At 38.7% G+C, this 15,397-nt stretch overlaps 1 protein-coding gene across 1 annotated transcript in view; it reads right to left on the bottom strand.

The window, feature by feature from the left end:
- Positions 1 to 909: 909 nt before the first annotated feature.
- Positions 910 to 15,397, bottom strand: part of LOC139134436 (complex I assembly factor ACAD9, mitochondrial-like) — a 14,665-nt gene continuing 177 nt past the window's right edge. The window contains exons 2-14 of the mRNA XM_070701297.1: positions 15,260 to 15,361; positions 14,652 to 14,758; positions 14,219 to 14,319; positions 13,452 to 13,530; positions 12,905 to 12,976; positions 9,460 to 9,562; positions 8,933 to 9,082; positions 6,849 to 7,048; positions 5,636 to 5,844; positions 3,967 to 4,099; positions 3,308 to 3,385; positions 2,591 to 2,792; positions 910 to 1,926 (exon numbers count right to left, since the gene is read on the bottom strand). Of these exons, the coding sequence (XP_070557398.1) occupies positions 1,832 to 1,926; positions 2,591 to 2,792; positions 3,308 to 3,385; positions 3,967 to 4,099; positions 5,636 to 5,844; positions 6,849 to 7,048; positions 8,933 to 9,082; positions 9,460 to 9,562; positions 12,905 to 12,976; positions 13,452 to 13,530; positions 14,219 to 14,319; positions 14,652 to 14,758; positions 15,260 to 15,361 (1,631 nt within the window). The 3' untranslated portion in view covers positions 910 to 1,831. The remainder of the gene's footprint in view (positions 1,927 to 2,590; positions 2,793 to 3,307; positions 3,386 to 3,966; positions 4,100 to 5,635; positions 5,845 to 6,848; positions 7,049 to 8,932; positions 9,083 to 9,459; positions 9,563 to 12,904; positions 12,977 to 13,451; positions 13,531 to 14,218; positions 14,320 to 14,651; positions 14,759 to 15,259; positions 15,362 to 15,397) is intronic.

Genomic DNA, 15,397 nt, shown 5'->3' on the forward strand with positions numbered 1-15,397 from the left:
CTTGACCTTAGATATCGGTGGACCTGTTGAAATACCGGGGAGGGGGCCCTTGGAAGATTTCGGGGGGGGGGGGAGATTCCGAGAGGGTGCCTTAACAAAAAATTCTACAAACAAACCTGACAAATGAACAAGCCAAACTTCTTATATTTTGATATTGTATGTGCTGAAAAAGTAAAAAGACTTATTTTTGCTCAAACTTTCCTCAATACAACTTTCAACCACTCTCACAAGATCAAGAATGAAAATTATGGGTCACTGATCAAAGTTTACTACTAGAGAAACAAAGTACCTGACAATTACCTATGTTTGAAGTTCAAAATGGCCTCAAATCCCAGTGTTTTATACTCTCTGGGAAAAAAAACAAAAAACATTTTTGATTTTCAAAGAACTAAGATGGTTAAAATTTTTCTTACTCCAAGAGCTTAAAACGAGCCCCCATAAGTGGTAGATCAGAAAAGAACTGCAAGTTTGGGAGTCAAAATATGTCCCTGAGGTGCATTCTACCTTGAATGACAAAGATTCCACAACTTTCCAAAATTGTAGCACTTCACCTCCATAATAATAATGTGTTCATAGTTGCAGGAGTCATTTTTTGCAGAGAACTGATACCAAAGACTCCTGACAAATGGACTGAGGACACTAGCTGTGGGTCCATAGATGTGGTGTTTTCAGACAGGATTTCTGCCTTTTACAGGCTGGTTTTGACTTTCAAATTTTTTTTGTGGTGGTGGGGTTGAATATGTAAGAGTTAAAACCAGCCTTTAAAAGGCAAAAATCCCATCCGAAAACACCACAGCTATGGACCCACAGCTATGATGACACATCCGGAGACAAGACATTGTCACACAGCTACATAAAGTGCTGCCTTGCCATACAGGCCAAACACGTTAATTAACATAGAAGTCTACATGCTTTTGAACAGTAACAATTTAATACTTCAGTTGTACAGTATATTTCAATTACAGGAGTTACCATGTAAAAAGACAAGGCAGATATAAATACACTTTAATATTTTGTGCCATTTTAAGCAAAGCTGGTGATGACTTTCCTCGGCACTTTCATACAGGAGTTTATTCCACATTTCGCAAACAAGATAAAGAAAATAACACAAGTCATGTTTTGCATCGTATCAAGAGTAAGGAAACAAAATTGTAAAAAGAAAGCACTTTCTTCTATAGGCTGTTGCTTGCTCGTGATGCTTACACAGACACTCAAAACTGTTGTTGTCCAGTTAAAGATGCTATTATTTTGAAAATGTGGGTAGCTGTGTTCATAAAACTCTATGAGCTACCATATCCTTTCAGACAATCATTGACTGGTATCCTGGACAAGCCAGTTCAGAGTACAAAAGTACCCGATGCCTTATCAAATGATAAATAAAATAGCTACCGAGGGAATTTGTTTAACATCTATATCTTTCCAAGTTTCAGGAACTTTTTACAAAATATTTTGATTCATTCAACAATGGCTGAGGTTCATTTATAATTCAGTGGATAGTATATAGTGTTTTACACCAGTGATGCGAATCTTCTAGTTTAGGGAGCAAATAATAAATAGATACCCTCTGGATCATTTGATACTTTTTGCAATAACCTTTACGAAACTTCTTGCATTGTAATTAACAGTACGTGTTACAGCAACTGATAGAGAGAACTTTGGGTGCTTGTGGATCAGCAGACTACAAACATCAGTAAGATAAGTTCTGATTTAAGATAGGTTCCTTTGCTTTCGATATTCAGATCGATCATAAATGTAATGTCATCATATTTTGGTGCCAACATGGTACAGGTCCATCACTGAGAATGCAGGGTTCACAATATTTACAACGGATTCACGGGGTTAGAGGGTGGCATGGCACGTAGGAACGGTTTTCAAAGATCTGTTTGGCTATCTTCTGTTTTAGTATGTCACCATTGAACTTCTCACCTGTAAGGACAGACACAGAGATTAAAGTGAAATTCCTGTGCTTGTTCTCAATGTATACCATGTGCTTGTGGTGTCAAGTGCAATATTGAATAAACCAAAGTCTATGAATAAACAAGCAAAACCGAGACCTTAGTTCAGTACACATTACATCCTTTACTATACAAATTTATTTCAACATGATATCATTTATTTTTATCTTCTTCACGGTCCCTCCACAAAACCGTGCTTTCATGCACAAAGTGGGTTGACTTTGTATTCAGAATAAAAAATGACATGTGCTTTGAAGTAACTGATGCAAGGATTCATGATTGTGAGGGCACGCTGGCACTAGACTGAAAAATATATCATTTGAGGGCGCTGTATAGGCTCCCGAGAGCGCCTTCGAACAACGGATTTTTCAGTCTAGACTGGCAATTGTATTGACTCTTGATTGACAATGGTTTCGGACCAACTGACAATAATCAACAATACCTAGCATAGCCACAGCCTATGGTAACTGTTTTTGTTTTTTGCTTTTGTCTTTTGTATTTTTTTTGGAGGGGGAGGGGGGCCGCTGAGGGTCCAAAAGAATAATAAGGTGCACACTCACATGGGTTTACATTAACATCTTATGATATGAAAAGGGGCAATATTGAGATTACACAAAGAAAGTAAATCTTTTTACCAATGCCGATTTCATGGAAGGTGGATTGACATTTCTTGTATGTATCATCACAGAATGCGTTTGCCAGCATAATTTCATGATCACTGTTCCGGAGACCATCAGCAGTGGCTCTGCTTGCCCTGGACAGGACCGCTGTCATTCCGTATATGCCGATACAAATATCTGCCATTCTTTTCAGCATGATCTGCTGATGTACGATATCCTGGAAATAGCCGGCACAATAACAAGGGTGACATCTTACAACAATACGCAGGTTCTTTTTCATTGAATTGTTCAGTCAAATAAGTTCTCTCACATAATTAGCTATGTTACGATTTGTTCACAACTGCGTTAAAATCTACATCATCTCAAACTTGCATGTGCCTTTTTCAAAACAACATTCTCATTGCTCTTATAGTACAAAAATTCTTGTATCCATGAATGGTTCCTCTTGCTAGACCCTTGGGTATGATTTGGCAGTGGCCTGGAACTTGTAAAGTTAAGCACTTGCACGTTGTCTGTATTGATATTATTATCAGCAACCTTTGTGGAAGTCCCATCATCATCTTTCAGGCCTAAACACATATACACAGTATATAAAGGTGTAGCTCTGCTAGGTTACCAGGTTAGGCCTGAAAGGGTGCATCATACATAGGAAAACAATTACATGGTACCAGAAATAATGTTATTATCACTTGGCTATTTCTCCATTTATATCAGCTGTTGCCAGCAGCATACCTTTCTGTATTTTGTTAAAAGCGATTCTGAAATCATTCCAAATGTCACCGCCGTGTCTTGGAGTTTGATTGCACTTTCCTGCATTGGAGGGAGAAATCATAAAGAGAAAAAATTTTATCTCAGGTCATTTGCTTCAAGAAGCAGACTACATGCTTGGCAAGACTGGAGCACACAGGGTTCACGTCAAGAATGGGCCAGTATAACTCATTTCAGTCTTACAGAATATCTCTGTAAAAGGCAGATCACCTTCAGTGGTTACAATCAGAGTTTGATACCTTGTATTAAAGTAAATTTCTGTAAACTTAGAATTCCGGAAGTTCTTACTTATCTCTCACTTTTGGTATGGCCACCCATAACAAAGGCAGCCAATTGACTAATTTTGAATTGATGGATCGATTGTAAAAAGGGTTTGCGAAATAAAATGGCAGCTTTTGATGTGTGTTGTGAAAATTGGTTTTACATACAGCTCTCTTAGATTCCTACTCAGAATACGGATCGGGTTGAATACGGGAATTTCAGTCTATCATGAATTCCTGTGAACACGTAGAAAAGTGGTGAGAAAACCATAAATTGTCATGAGAGTGATGGCTGTCCTTTTACATCCTTGCTTGACAACATGACATTCATACATAGGATAAAACTGAAAGACCGATTCCTACCTTCATGGATGGATGAACACCGCCATCTTCATGAAACAGGTGGAGTTTGCGTTTCATTCTCAGACCATGAAATGCCTTCTTGCCTAGAGTCCTCAAGACCAAACCAATGTTCTGTCCTGGGTTCCGTAACTTGCTGAATGAAGTAAAAAAAACACCCTAATCACTCAGCATTCTGGGCTATATGTTTGATCTTTGTTTTCTCATTATTAAGTTTCTTGTGCTATAAATAATCTTGGGAAGTGTTAACTGTGGCTATTCTTTTTGCAAGCTTTCTAAGGTATGCAGGTAATGGCTTTAACCACCCCAGGTGATATGATTTTCTTTCCCATTAAATGACTGCAATGATACATCTCAGTAAACCCTGCTGAAACGACCTGAGTTTCTTGGGCACAGATATTCCGACTCTCAAACTTTTAAAATTCTTTTCTGATCTACCACTTGTGGGGGTTCATTTTAAAGCTATTGGTATAAGAAAACTTTTGACCGTCTTAGTTTTTTGAAAATTGAAAATTTTATTTTTCTCTATAGAGTTAACACGGGAGTGGCATCCATTTTGAATTTCAGATATCTGTAAATCTTGGGTAATTTGTTTCTCTGGTACAAAAATTTACACATTGACCCCAAATTTTTATTCACAATTTTGAAAGAGAATAGTTGAAAGATTCCTTGAGGAAAGTTTGAACAAAAGGTTAAGTCTTTCATTTTCGAGGCGCATACTACCTTAACAAAAACATGATCTCATCCGACAGGAGGAGATGTATTTTTAAGGATGGTTCACCATGCATATGAATATTAGGTATGGGTATGCTATTGTATTTATAGATTTTCTCATATTATGTGATACAAATAAGGGCTAATACATGCAAAACTTTGTTCTAAATCTCTGAGCTCTATTTTTCACTATTTCAATTCAAATTGTGTTGTCTCATATTTTGCGAGAAAAATCTGAAGCAAATGTTTAGGAAATCCAGTGGTCTGTGGTCTAGTATCACTAATATTAGTTTGTTTGATCTGATGAATCTGCTCCTCCCATGCTCTGGCTGATCAGTTAAAAACTAACTCACTTGTCCGCAACAGAAAATGTGCAGGTGTAGCAAACTTTGCTGCAGGTCGACTGAACTTGCATGAATACTGGTTTTGTACGCCTTTCAAATTTTTTTCCCCAGAGTCAGTCATTATCTTATTTGTGTTTATGTTTTGATTACGTGTATTCATTAACTATATTGATATTCTGGATATTCACATATACTCTACAAATTATGGATATTTGCACTTACTCTATCAATTCTGGATATTTAGTCTTTCTCTATCAATTCTGGATATTTGCTCTTACTCTATCAATTCTGGATATTTCCACTTACTCTACAAATTTTGGATATCTACCATTTCTTTACAAATTCTGGATATTTGCATTTACTCTATCAATTCTGGATATTTCCACTTACTCTACCAATTTTGGATATCTACCATTTCTCTACAAACTCTGGATATTTGCACTTTCTCTATCAATTCTGGATATTTGCTCTTACTCTATCAACTCTGGATATTTCCACTTACTCTACAAATTTTGGATATCTGCCATTTTTCTACAAATTCTGGATATTTGCACTTTCTCTATCAATTCTGGATATTTACGCTAACTCTACAAATTCTGGGTGTGTGCACTTACTCTACCAATTCTTTCAAGTGCTTCCCAGCATACTGCATTCCTGTTAAGGCTATGTACAAACGGAGAATTTCATTAGTTCCTTCAAATATCAACAGAATCCGACAATCGCGTAAATATCTTTCATATGGATAGTCCTTCATGTAGCCCATGCCCCCAAGTATCTGAAGAGCTTCATTGACACAGTGCCATGATCCCTCAGAACTGAAAACCTATTTCAGAAAAGAAAAATACAAAAAGAGAGAGAGAGAGAGAGAGAGAGAGAGAGAGAGGAGAGAGAGAGAGAGAGAGTTACAAGCACATTCCATGGAAATAATGTTTTTATAGTTTATTTATGTTACATGTTCAAGTACTGATATATCTATATCTATATATATATATATATATATATATATATATATATATATATATATATATATATATATATCTACACTATGTGTTATATATATATAATATATATATATATATATATATATATATATCTATATAATATATATATATTATATATATATATATATATATATATATATATATATATATATATATATTATGCAGTTACCATCAATAAATGTTGGCATGCATGACAACATACGGTAAAGAATGTCTATGAGTTAGATTGACTATTTCCAGGCACCCCAAAGCACAGAGCCCCCTGCATATCATCTGCCTTTGCATCTTCACTTTTGGCAGGTTTCAAGGGACGAGTTGGAAGTTTGTAAGGATTTACTTCATGCTCTGTAAATCAAGTGGCAGAGGTTCATCCTTTATCATCCTTGACATTGGCAGTGGGAATCGGAAGTAACAAAGTTATTACAGGAACATGCATACTGTGCTAATGTCCTCCGGCACACTTTGAAGTATTTTCATAATAAACTCATAGTGTTATACTGTACCTTGAATTCATGTCTTGTAAAAAACCAACACACTATTTGCATTCCAATTACTCCACTACACTGACTGTCCAAGATGTAGCAACATCCATTTATGGTAAAAGCACTTTCTCTACAGCAGGCCAAAAATTATGGAACCGTCTTCCGCAAATTACTGTTTCAAATTTGATTGTACATGTTTTAAGTGCCTTGAGGCTTTTTCTGAAATGCGCTGATAAGAGTTAGTTTTTTATTTATTGATTTATTCATTCATCATAAAACTTTGCAAACAGATTGATTTGTTATGGCCTATACAAATCTTCTATATTGATTTTCCAAGTTCTTACTTTGACCATGGCTGCTTCCACTGAGCAATCTGGCAACCCTCCTTCCCATGGTCTGTCCATCATTCCTGCAGTGAGGTACGCCATGCTCTCCATGGCATACGTTGTGATGGCCATGTCTGAAAACTTCTCTTGAATCAGACTGAAGTCCTTGAGTTTGGTGTTGAATTGCTTCCTCGAGCTGGCATGCTCGGCTGCCATTCCTGTAATTGTGTAGATACTTTAATAAATATCATTCAGTCTAGAAAATTTGAAGCTTTCACCACCATGGCTTGGTCCAAAATCCATTTTTAAATGTTAATTGTATAATAGATGAACAGGTTACGAAGATCTTCCAACTTCTTGACTTCTTCTTTGAATTGCATTGTAACCTTGGATTTATTCTTAATTTGCAGACCTGTCTACTACCACAAGAACTTAACATCCCCCCTGTGTCTCTTCTACTGACTTATTTTTGTTTTTATAACGTTATTTCCTCTCATTTACTGCAGCTAAGCATGTGTGCAGGAATCAGAAAAAGACAAATTGTCATTCAATAAACAATGAAAGTCTGTCACGATTTTGAATCATACTGTCTTTTCTGGTCAGAAACTCCTAGAGACATAGTTCCACAAAATTTGATGGCCGAAATATATAACCAAGTTTGGGACAATGATTGAGAAATCAAGGTGAAATTTACCATAACTACTTGGAGTTAAAACTTGTTCCCTTGGCATTCACAGAAGGAGACTCAAGAAATGTCATTATAGCCCCCAATATATGTACCACCTGTATCCGCTGACATTTAGAAAAATACTGATAATGATCTACTGTATTTCAGGCACTTCCCCGGCATCTATTAAACACACCTGTTGACACACCTGTTACAGTCAGTGCCATTATTCTTCGGTGGGGCAAGTTGGTAATTACCTACCAATTTAGCTAGGGATATTGCAATATACCAAGGGAACTTCCTAAGCCAAACTCTGTTTTCCTATCTGGAGCGGCAAGATGAAATCTAAACAAACACAGCGGGTAACAAACTGTTACAGCCAGCAATGGTGATCTGATACCGGGATGAACCATTTTCATGTAGGTTTGTTAAAAGGGCACTGGGTTGGGGAATGAAAACTACAAGGAATAAAACACGATAATGAGATCGTATCGTGCCTTGTCTTCTTTTTGACAAATATACACAACTAGGTTTGAAAAAGCTGCATGAAGTAACATCATTACAGAACATGGTATTTTGTACAAAAGTTTGAGATCACCCCATGTTCATTGATCTTACAAAAGTTGGTCTTTACTGTGTGGTTCACAGGAGTCTGATTCAAAAGCACTCAGCGACTCATAAAAAGTCAACTTTACAGTCCGTCTTGAAAGCTCCATCGAAATTGGAGACAAGAAGACAAAATTGTACAAAGCTACATGAAGTTGAAACTATGATAAATATTGCTCAGAGAATAAATGCACCACAGACGGCACTTCAGCATGTCATCGCCCATCTCATCCTCAGTACAATTGCCCAAAACATCCTGGAAGACCACAATCAAAAAGTTTGACATGAACCTGCACAACTAGTTGCTTAATTTTTTGTGGGTGAAGAAACCTTTGATAGCAGCCAGTAAAATATTGACAAAATACTTTATTTAGAATACTTGTACTGTAAAAAACCAGCCGGCAATCAGAACAGTGTTCAACATGCTACACGATGAACTGAGCCACACATACAAAATCACTACCAAAGTTCCCTCTGACCAGCTAAATTACTGAAATATAAAGCGGACAGTGGAGTACATTTATGGTTCATCCCGGTATCAGATCACCATTGCTGGCTGTAAAAGTTTGTTACCCGCTGTGTTTGTTTAGATTTCATCTTGCCGCTCCAGATAGGAAAACAGAGTTTGGCTTAGGAAGTTCCCTTGGTATATTGCAATATCCCTAGCTAAATTGGTAGGTAATTACCAACTTGCCCCACCTAAGAATAATGGCCTCAACTGTAAGTACTCAACACTGACAAGGGACTATTTCTTCCCCAGCTGATTTGAGCTGACCTGAGCAGAGGCTCATTCATATATACGCTGAAACAAAATACCATGTCAACGTACCTACAAGCTTTTTGAGCATACCGGCGCCAGAGCTGCCCATGCTGAACCTGCCACTGTTCAAGATATTCATGGCAATTTTGAATCCTCCTCCGACTTCACCAATGACATTCTCAATTGGCACAGGAGTGTCCTCAAAATGCACTTCACAAGCTGTCGATGGGTATAACAGTATATGAAATTAAAATACCGGTAGGAGAGTTTTGACAATATTGTCAGGAGCAATCTTCAAATCACATGTATAGAGCTGTAGTGTGTAGCATAGCTTGCAGGTGAATTATACATTGAACTTGGCTAAAGTTTGTTAGTTCTGCCTCTTTTACTCATAGAAGTCGATTACACATCAGCTAGATTTGTCACGCCATAAGTGTAAACTGCATAGGTGACAATTTTTTCCGTTTAAGATATCTCTGAGACGGAATATTTTCAGTTATCAGGTCTTACTGTCAGGTACAACTTATAACTTTCTAACACTGATAAAGTTGTAATCCATGCTAGAGACATCAACGCAGATGAAATATCACACTTACTGTTGGATCCTCGAATTCCAAGTTTATCTTCTGGTTTACCATTAGTAATTCCTCCAAAGCCTCTTTCCACTATGAAAGCTGTCACTTTGTCCTTCTTCTCACCCTAGCAATAAATGTGACAAACTTGATCAGTTTGGCACTGTGGCACAGGTGAGCTATCATTATACATGTAAAAATGGCTGTAATATCATAATGTAGCGATTTCACTATTAGTCACTTCACGGTTGAGGTGAGACTCACTTACGTTGTTCAATTCAGTAAATTCTCCATCAGCTTGTTCAGCAGACAAAATACTCAATAAAAAAATAGTGACAATAATCACTGTTCGCTCCCATACAGTTATCAAAACAAACCAACAATTGTATGAAACATGGACATACACATACAGACAGACTGACATTCACAGACTGGCACAGAGTGATGACATTGACCCCAAGTGTGCCTTGGCCCATGAAGAGTGATAAAGATATAACAAAAAGCTGAATGTAATGATAAAATAGTTAAGTATAGGCCTACAGACACTGAGGGTGAATTTGTTACAGCAATTTGATTAGTTTCTTTTCGTTTTCTACTTCTGTGATAATTTTTAAGACAATCAAACTGCAAGGCAGTTTTAATATGTAATGACAAACATGTTATCTTTTACAAGCACACAGCAAACTGTTCATGATTTTTCATTTACAATATTTGACATAGACTGAAATACATAACATGCAACCATATTTACATTTTGCCCATGCACCAGATACATGGGCGGAGAGATTTCAACATATAATCATCAACTCAGAAACCCTACAGGGAAAAGTAAACATTGATTTCTTCCAGAACAGCTGGTACATCCACATCTGGAGCAACATACAAACTTGACCAATTACACAAGGATGATGACACAAGAGATAAAGTTAAGAAATTTAACTGTGGTGAACTTGACTATTCCTTTCAAATCCTTACCGAACTTGATTGACATCTTAAACTAAAATACACTGCATGGTTAATTGCACACAAAAATACATCAGGGGTGTACCATTTGATAAAAGGGGGTTGTCTGGAAGATTGATGAGGAACATTATCTTTTTTATCCGATACATTGTACATTCTTTTTTTCCCACTATCCCACCTTTTCTTTTTGACAAACCTTCTGTAGCTGATTTTTTTATTGACATTTGTTTGGATTTTTTTCAAAATCTGCCAGGACTCCCCCCCCCCCCCCCCCCCCCCCCCCCCCCCCCCCCCCCCCCCCCCCCCCCCCCCCCCCCCCCCCCCCCCCCCCCCCCCCCCCCCCCCCCCCCCCCCCCCCCCCCCCCCCCCACCCCCCCCCCCCCCCCCCCCCCCCCCCCCCCCCCCCCCCCCCCCCCCCCCCCCCCCCCCCCCCCCCCCCCCCCCCCCCCCCCCCCCCCCCCCCCCCCCCCCCCCCCCCCCCCCCCCCCCCCCCCCCCCCCCCCCCCCCCCCCCCCCCCCCCCCCCCCCCCCCCCCCCCCCCCCCCCCCCCCCCCCCCCCCCCCCCCCCCCCCCCCCCCCCCCCCCCCCCCCCCCCCCCCCCCCCCCCCCCCCCCCCCCCCCCCCCCCCCCCCCCCCCCCCCCCCCCCCCCCCCCCCCCCCCCCCCCCCCCCCCCCCCCCCCCCCCCCCCCCCCCCCCCCCTCCATCACTCTTTAACATTGAAAAAAACTTTGAATATATTTGTTGGAAACCAAACCTGCTGAAATCACCTCAGCTATGTTTTCTCATTATTTTTTACCGCATTTCAACACCAAATACAGTTTACCATTTCAAATGCTTACTGAATCACCGCATTATCTTGAACATAGGGCCAATGTCCCTGAAGCTACGATAGACATGGATACAAAATTAAGTATTTCCTGACTGTATGAAATCATCTCACTAAGGTCATCCTAGGGACCTGTTAGTCAAATATTAAAGCTGTCTGACCAGCGGTTTTGAAAAAACAAGCGACCCAATAGTCGACAGAGCTCTGCTGTGTTATGTAGAGAGCAACTTTTCGTGACATGTATTGATGAAGAAGGTTGAGATCTTTGATAGCCATTGCAGGATGGCCTGACCTAAAATGGCAAAATTAGCTGCAAAAATACAAAATGATGATTTCATCATAATTATGTATAAAAATGTATACCAATATCAAAGCTATCACATGACTAACTTTGAGAAACAAATATTTTGACCAAAAACGGCAAAAATTGACTCAAAAATACAAAAATTGAAGTTTTCATCAAATTTCACTATATCACACTAAGAGAACCCCTAGGAACCTGCATACCAAATATCAAAGGCATCAGACAAGTAGTTTTTGAGAAACACATTTTTTGACCAAAAAACGGCAAAAATTGCACCAAAAATACAAAATTGCAGATTTCATCATATATTCTATATATCATATTAAGTTTATCTGTAGAAACCTGTATACCAAATATCAAAGCTGTCAGACGAGCGGTTTTGATGAAATAAATTTTTGACCAAAAATGACAAAAAATTCCTTAAAAATACAGATTTGCATATTTCATCACAATTTGAACAAATCCAAGTTGGGTTATCCCTAAGGATCTGTATACCAAATATCAAAGCTGTCTGACCAGCGGTTATGAAGAAGGAGATTTTTTACCAAAAACGCCTTTTTTGGCACTAATTTGCATATTTTTGGCAATGACAACTTCATTTGAACAAAATCTCATCTACAGCCCATCATCCATGTACACACCAAATATCAAGATGAAATGTGCAGCGGTTTTGGAGTTTTTGATGTTGACGGACAGACATACAGACATACAGACATACAGACATACAGACACACAGACATACAGACATACAGACATACATACATACAGACATTTCCCTAGCCTATAAGAATAGCTTCCATTGCCATATATACATATGGCTATGGGAGCTAAAAATTCTGATTAATTGTGCTAGGTTCACTACTGTAAAATGGCATAGCTATTAAGAGTGACTGTTTTCATTTCCTGAATGTAACAGTTTCAGTTTCTCCCTTCTGTACGTATGGATGAGTAAGGAAAATAAAATTTACAATTCATCAATGATTAAAGGTATACTGTCACCTGTTCCAATTTTGCCACGGTTACCATGAAAAGAGAAAATCTAACCAATCAAATTTTAAGCGGGTGGCCGCTTTTTCAAAACAGCGCCCTCACATGGGCATTTTGATTACCAAGGAACACCCCTTTGACCATATATGGACATATTTAGATTACAGGTGACTGTATACCTTTAAAGAAGAAATTCTACCTTCAACGTTAAAAGTACATGTGATCTGGATTCTAAGCTTTTTCAATGCAAGAATGCTTGCTTTTGCACATAAATTAACAAGGATTAAACTCGAACATTTATTTACTTGGTTGTAAACAATGATCTAGCTTTGATGAATCAGTTATTACTGAGTCTAGACTAATATGCTTCTTTAAAATGAACACATACCTTTTCATCTGTCACTTCAGTTTTGGCAAAAACAGTGAAAATATCAGCAAGCCCACCATTTGAGATCCAGATCTGCTCAATCATGAAACAGAAGTTCAGGGTTGTGAACACACAGGATGTTACCGTGCAGAGTACATGTGAACGTCTATAACTACTATTATTATCTTTTATGAATAGGGGAAACCCTCAGTTTAAATGATCTATAGTGTAACAAAGACACATGCAGATATGCACCAAGAAATATGTGCATTCTTGTGCGAATATTTATGTGGATTTGTTTATGCTGATGTAACATGCATATGGTGTCTTTAGCGTCCACTCTCTATATAACACTGCTGTAGTCAGAGTGTGATATTGTGCTCTGGAACAGGTCTATTGCAAGCATTAATAGGTGATCAATGAAATATTATAATCCTACTATCAACTCAGACAGTTTCCATTTGGATCATGTATGCATTGTTTCTCAAAAATGTTGATGTCAAATGTTGCTGGAAGTTTCATCATGATGTTGTTCATCATTCCTTCTTCAGGTCATCTGTACACCTACCTTGCCACCATTGAGCAGGAAGTGTTTTCCATCTTCACTGAGTGTGGCTTTGGTTTGTATGGAGGCAGCATCACTACCACTGCAAGAGTTGGAGGAAAACTTTGCAGAATTGAATATAATGACTTCTAAAAACCACTGGTGTGATTTTTGTTAAGTTCCTAAGGGCAAAACCCAGCCCTGTGTGTACTTCCCACCTGGTGTGGTGCATTCAAGTACACGGTATCATGCTTGTCTCTTGGATGACATGAAGTGTATGTGCAGGAAATACTGAATTTTTTGTTCTCTTCCATGGGGGCGCCATTTTACATGTGTGGTGCCCATTTAATATTTAACCTGTTAAAACATGTAGCCATGGTCCAAATCAACGAGCAGTGATCCTTTTATACACGTCCTTCAGTTAGCACATTTACCCGAACCAACTTTGGTTTGAAAATAAGATCATGAAAATAATGACCAAGTAGCTTCAGAAGCAATAAAGATACCAACCCTGATGGTTCAGTTAAGTAGAAAGCATGAAAAATACACACCTTGTAATGGTGCAGTTACGCAGAAAGCATGAAAAATACCCACCTCAGTTAGGCAGAAGGCAGGAAAAATACCCACCGTGATGGTTCAGTTAGGCAGAAGGCAGGAAAGATACCAACCTTGAGGGTTCAGTCAGGCAGAAAGCATGAAAGATACCCACCTTGATGGTTCAGTTAGGCAGAAGGCAGTAACAATACCTGTCTTGATGGTTCAGTTAGGCAGAAAGCATGAAAGATACCTACCTTGACGGTTCAGTTAGGCAGAAGGCTGCTACATGTTCCCCTGTTGCTAGTTTAGGTAAATACTTGGCTTTTTGTTCAGGCGTGCCAGCCAGTAATATTCCCTGTGAAAATTGTGCAAATGTAAATAATTTTATTAAACTAAAATTGAACTGACATAAAGTTCTAGGACGAAAACCTCTGCTGAAATGTTTGGTATGATAATGTTTGTACTTCAGCATCTAATATGTTTTCACCTCTATGAATTCTGTTGGCTCTTTAACTGGAACACTGCTGTACCAACTCACCAAACTCAGTGAAAATGGTTTCAAAACACAAATCTTTTTGACTATTTTTAGTTTGTGAAAACTACTAGTACTATACAGCTTTCATAGACATGTGTACATGGTTTGACTGTAATGTAATAAGAACGGGTTGTAGGATTTAACATTAATACCTTTAATCCGATGGCTTGATGAGCAGCGAGTGTGACGGCAATGGCACCATCCAATGACGTGACTTCTGCTATCCTGGCATACTTGGTATTGGACAAACCTAGACCACCTGTTGAGAGTTGCAGGCAAATGTTTCAGCATGAGTGAAGATAAGGTGACACAAACATTTGGATTGGAACCACAATGGCCTTCTTGAGGGTGTGTGTGTGTGTGTGTGTATCTGTCTGTGTGTATACATGAGGGGGCAATGCCTCTAGCTATGTACTCTATTCCAACATTAATGATTCCCTAATGTTACAAATCATTGATGTCAAACGCTGTCTGCTTCCACTACACTTCACTCTTGGGGATTGTTTGCTTGAAAATCAAGAACAAAATGTTGTGATGGAAGTCAACAATTAAACTTATGAGTCCAATGGCTGTTTATTGATTGGATGTCCACTCCTTCCAAATTAAAATTGCAAAATATCTTTCTGTGTGAGAAAAAATATCATGTGTAAATTTTAAAATCAGAACAAAATTCAACCGCCCAATGACAGAAAACCTGTACATTTTCTTCACAAACATTGCACTATAAATGAGAGACATTGGAAGACACAGGAAAACTCACCATAATCTTCAGGTATCTGTTGTCCAAACAGTCCCAACTCTTTCAACCCTTGTAAGGTCTTCTCATCGATTTTACCATCAATGTCAATCTGTTTTGAATCAACTGAAAAGCAAACAAATTGGGATAGGTAAGAATTTA

Source organism: Ptychodera flava, chromosome 6 (assembly GCF_041260155.1).
Source record: "Ptychodera flava strain L36383 chromosome 6, AS_Pfla_20210202, whole genome shotgun sequence".
NCBI classification, from domain to species: domain Eukaryota; kingdom Metazoa; phylum Hemichordata; class Enteropneusta; family Ptychoderidae; genus Ptychodera; species Ptychodera flava.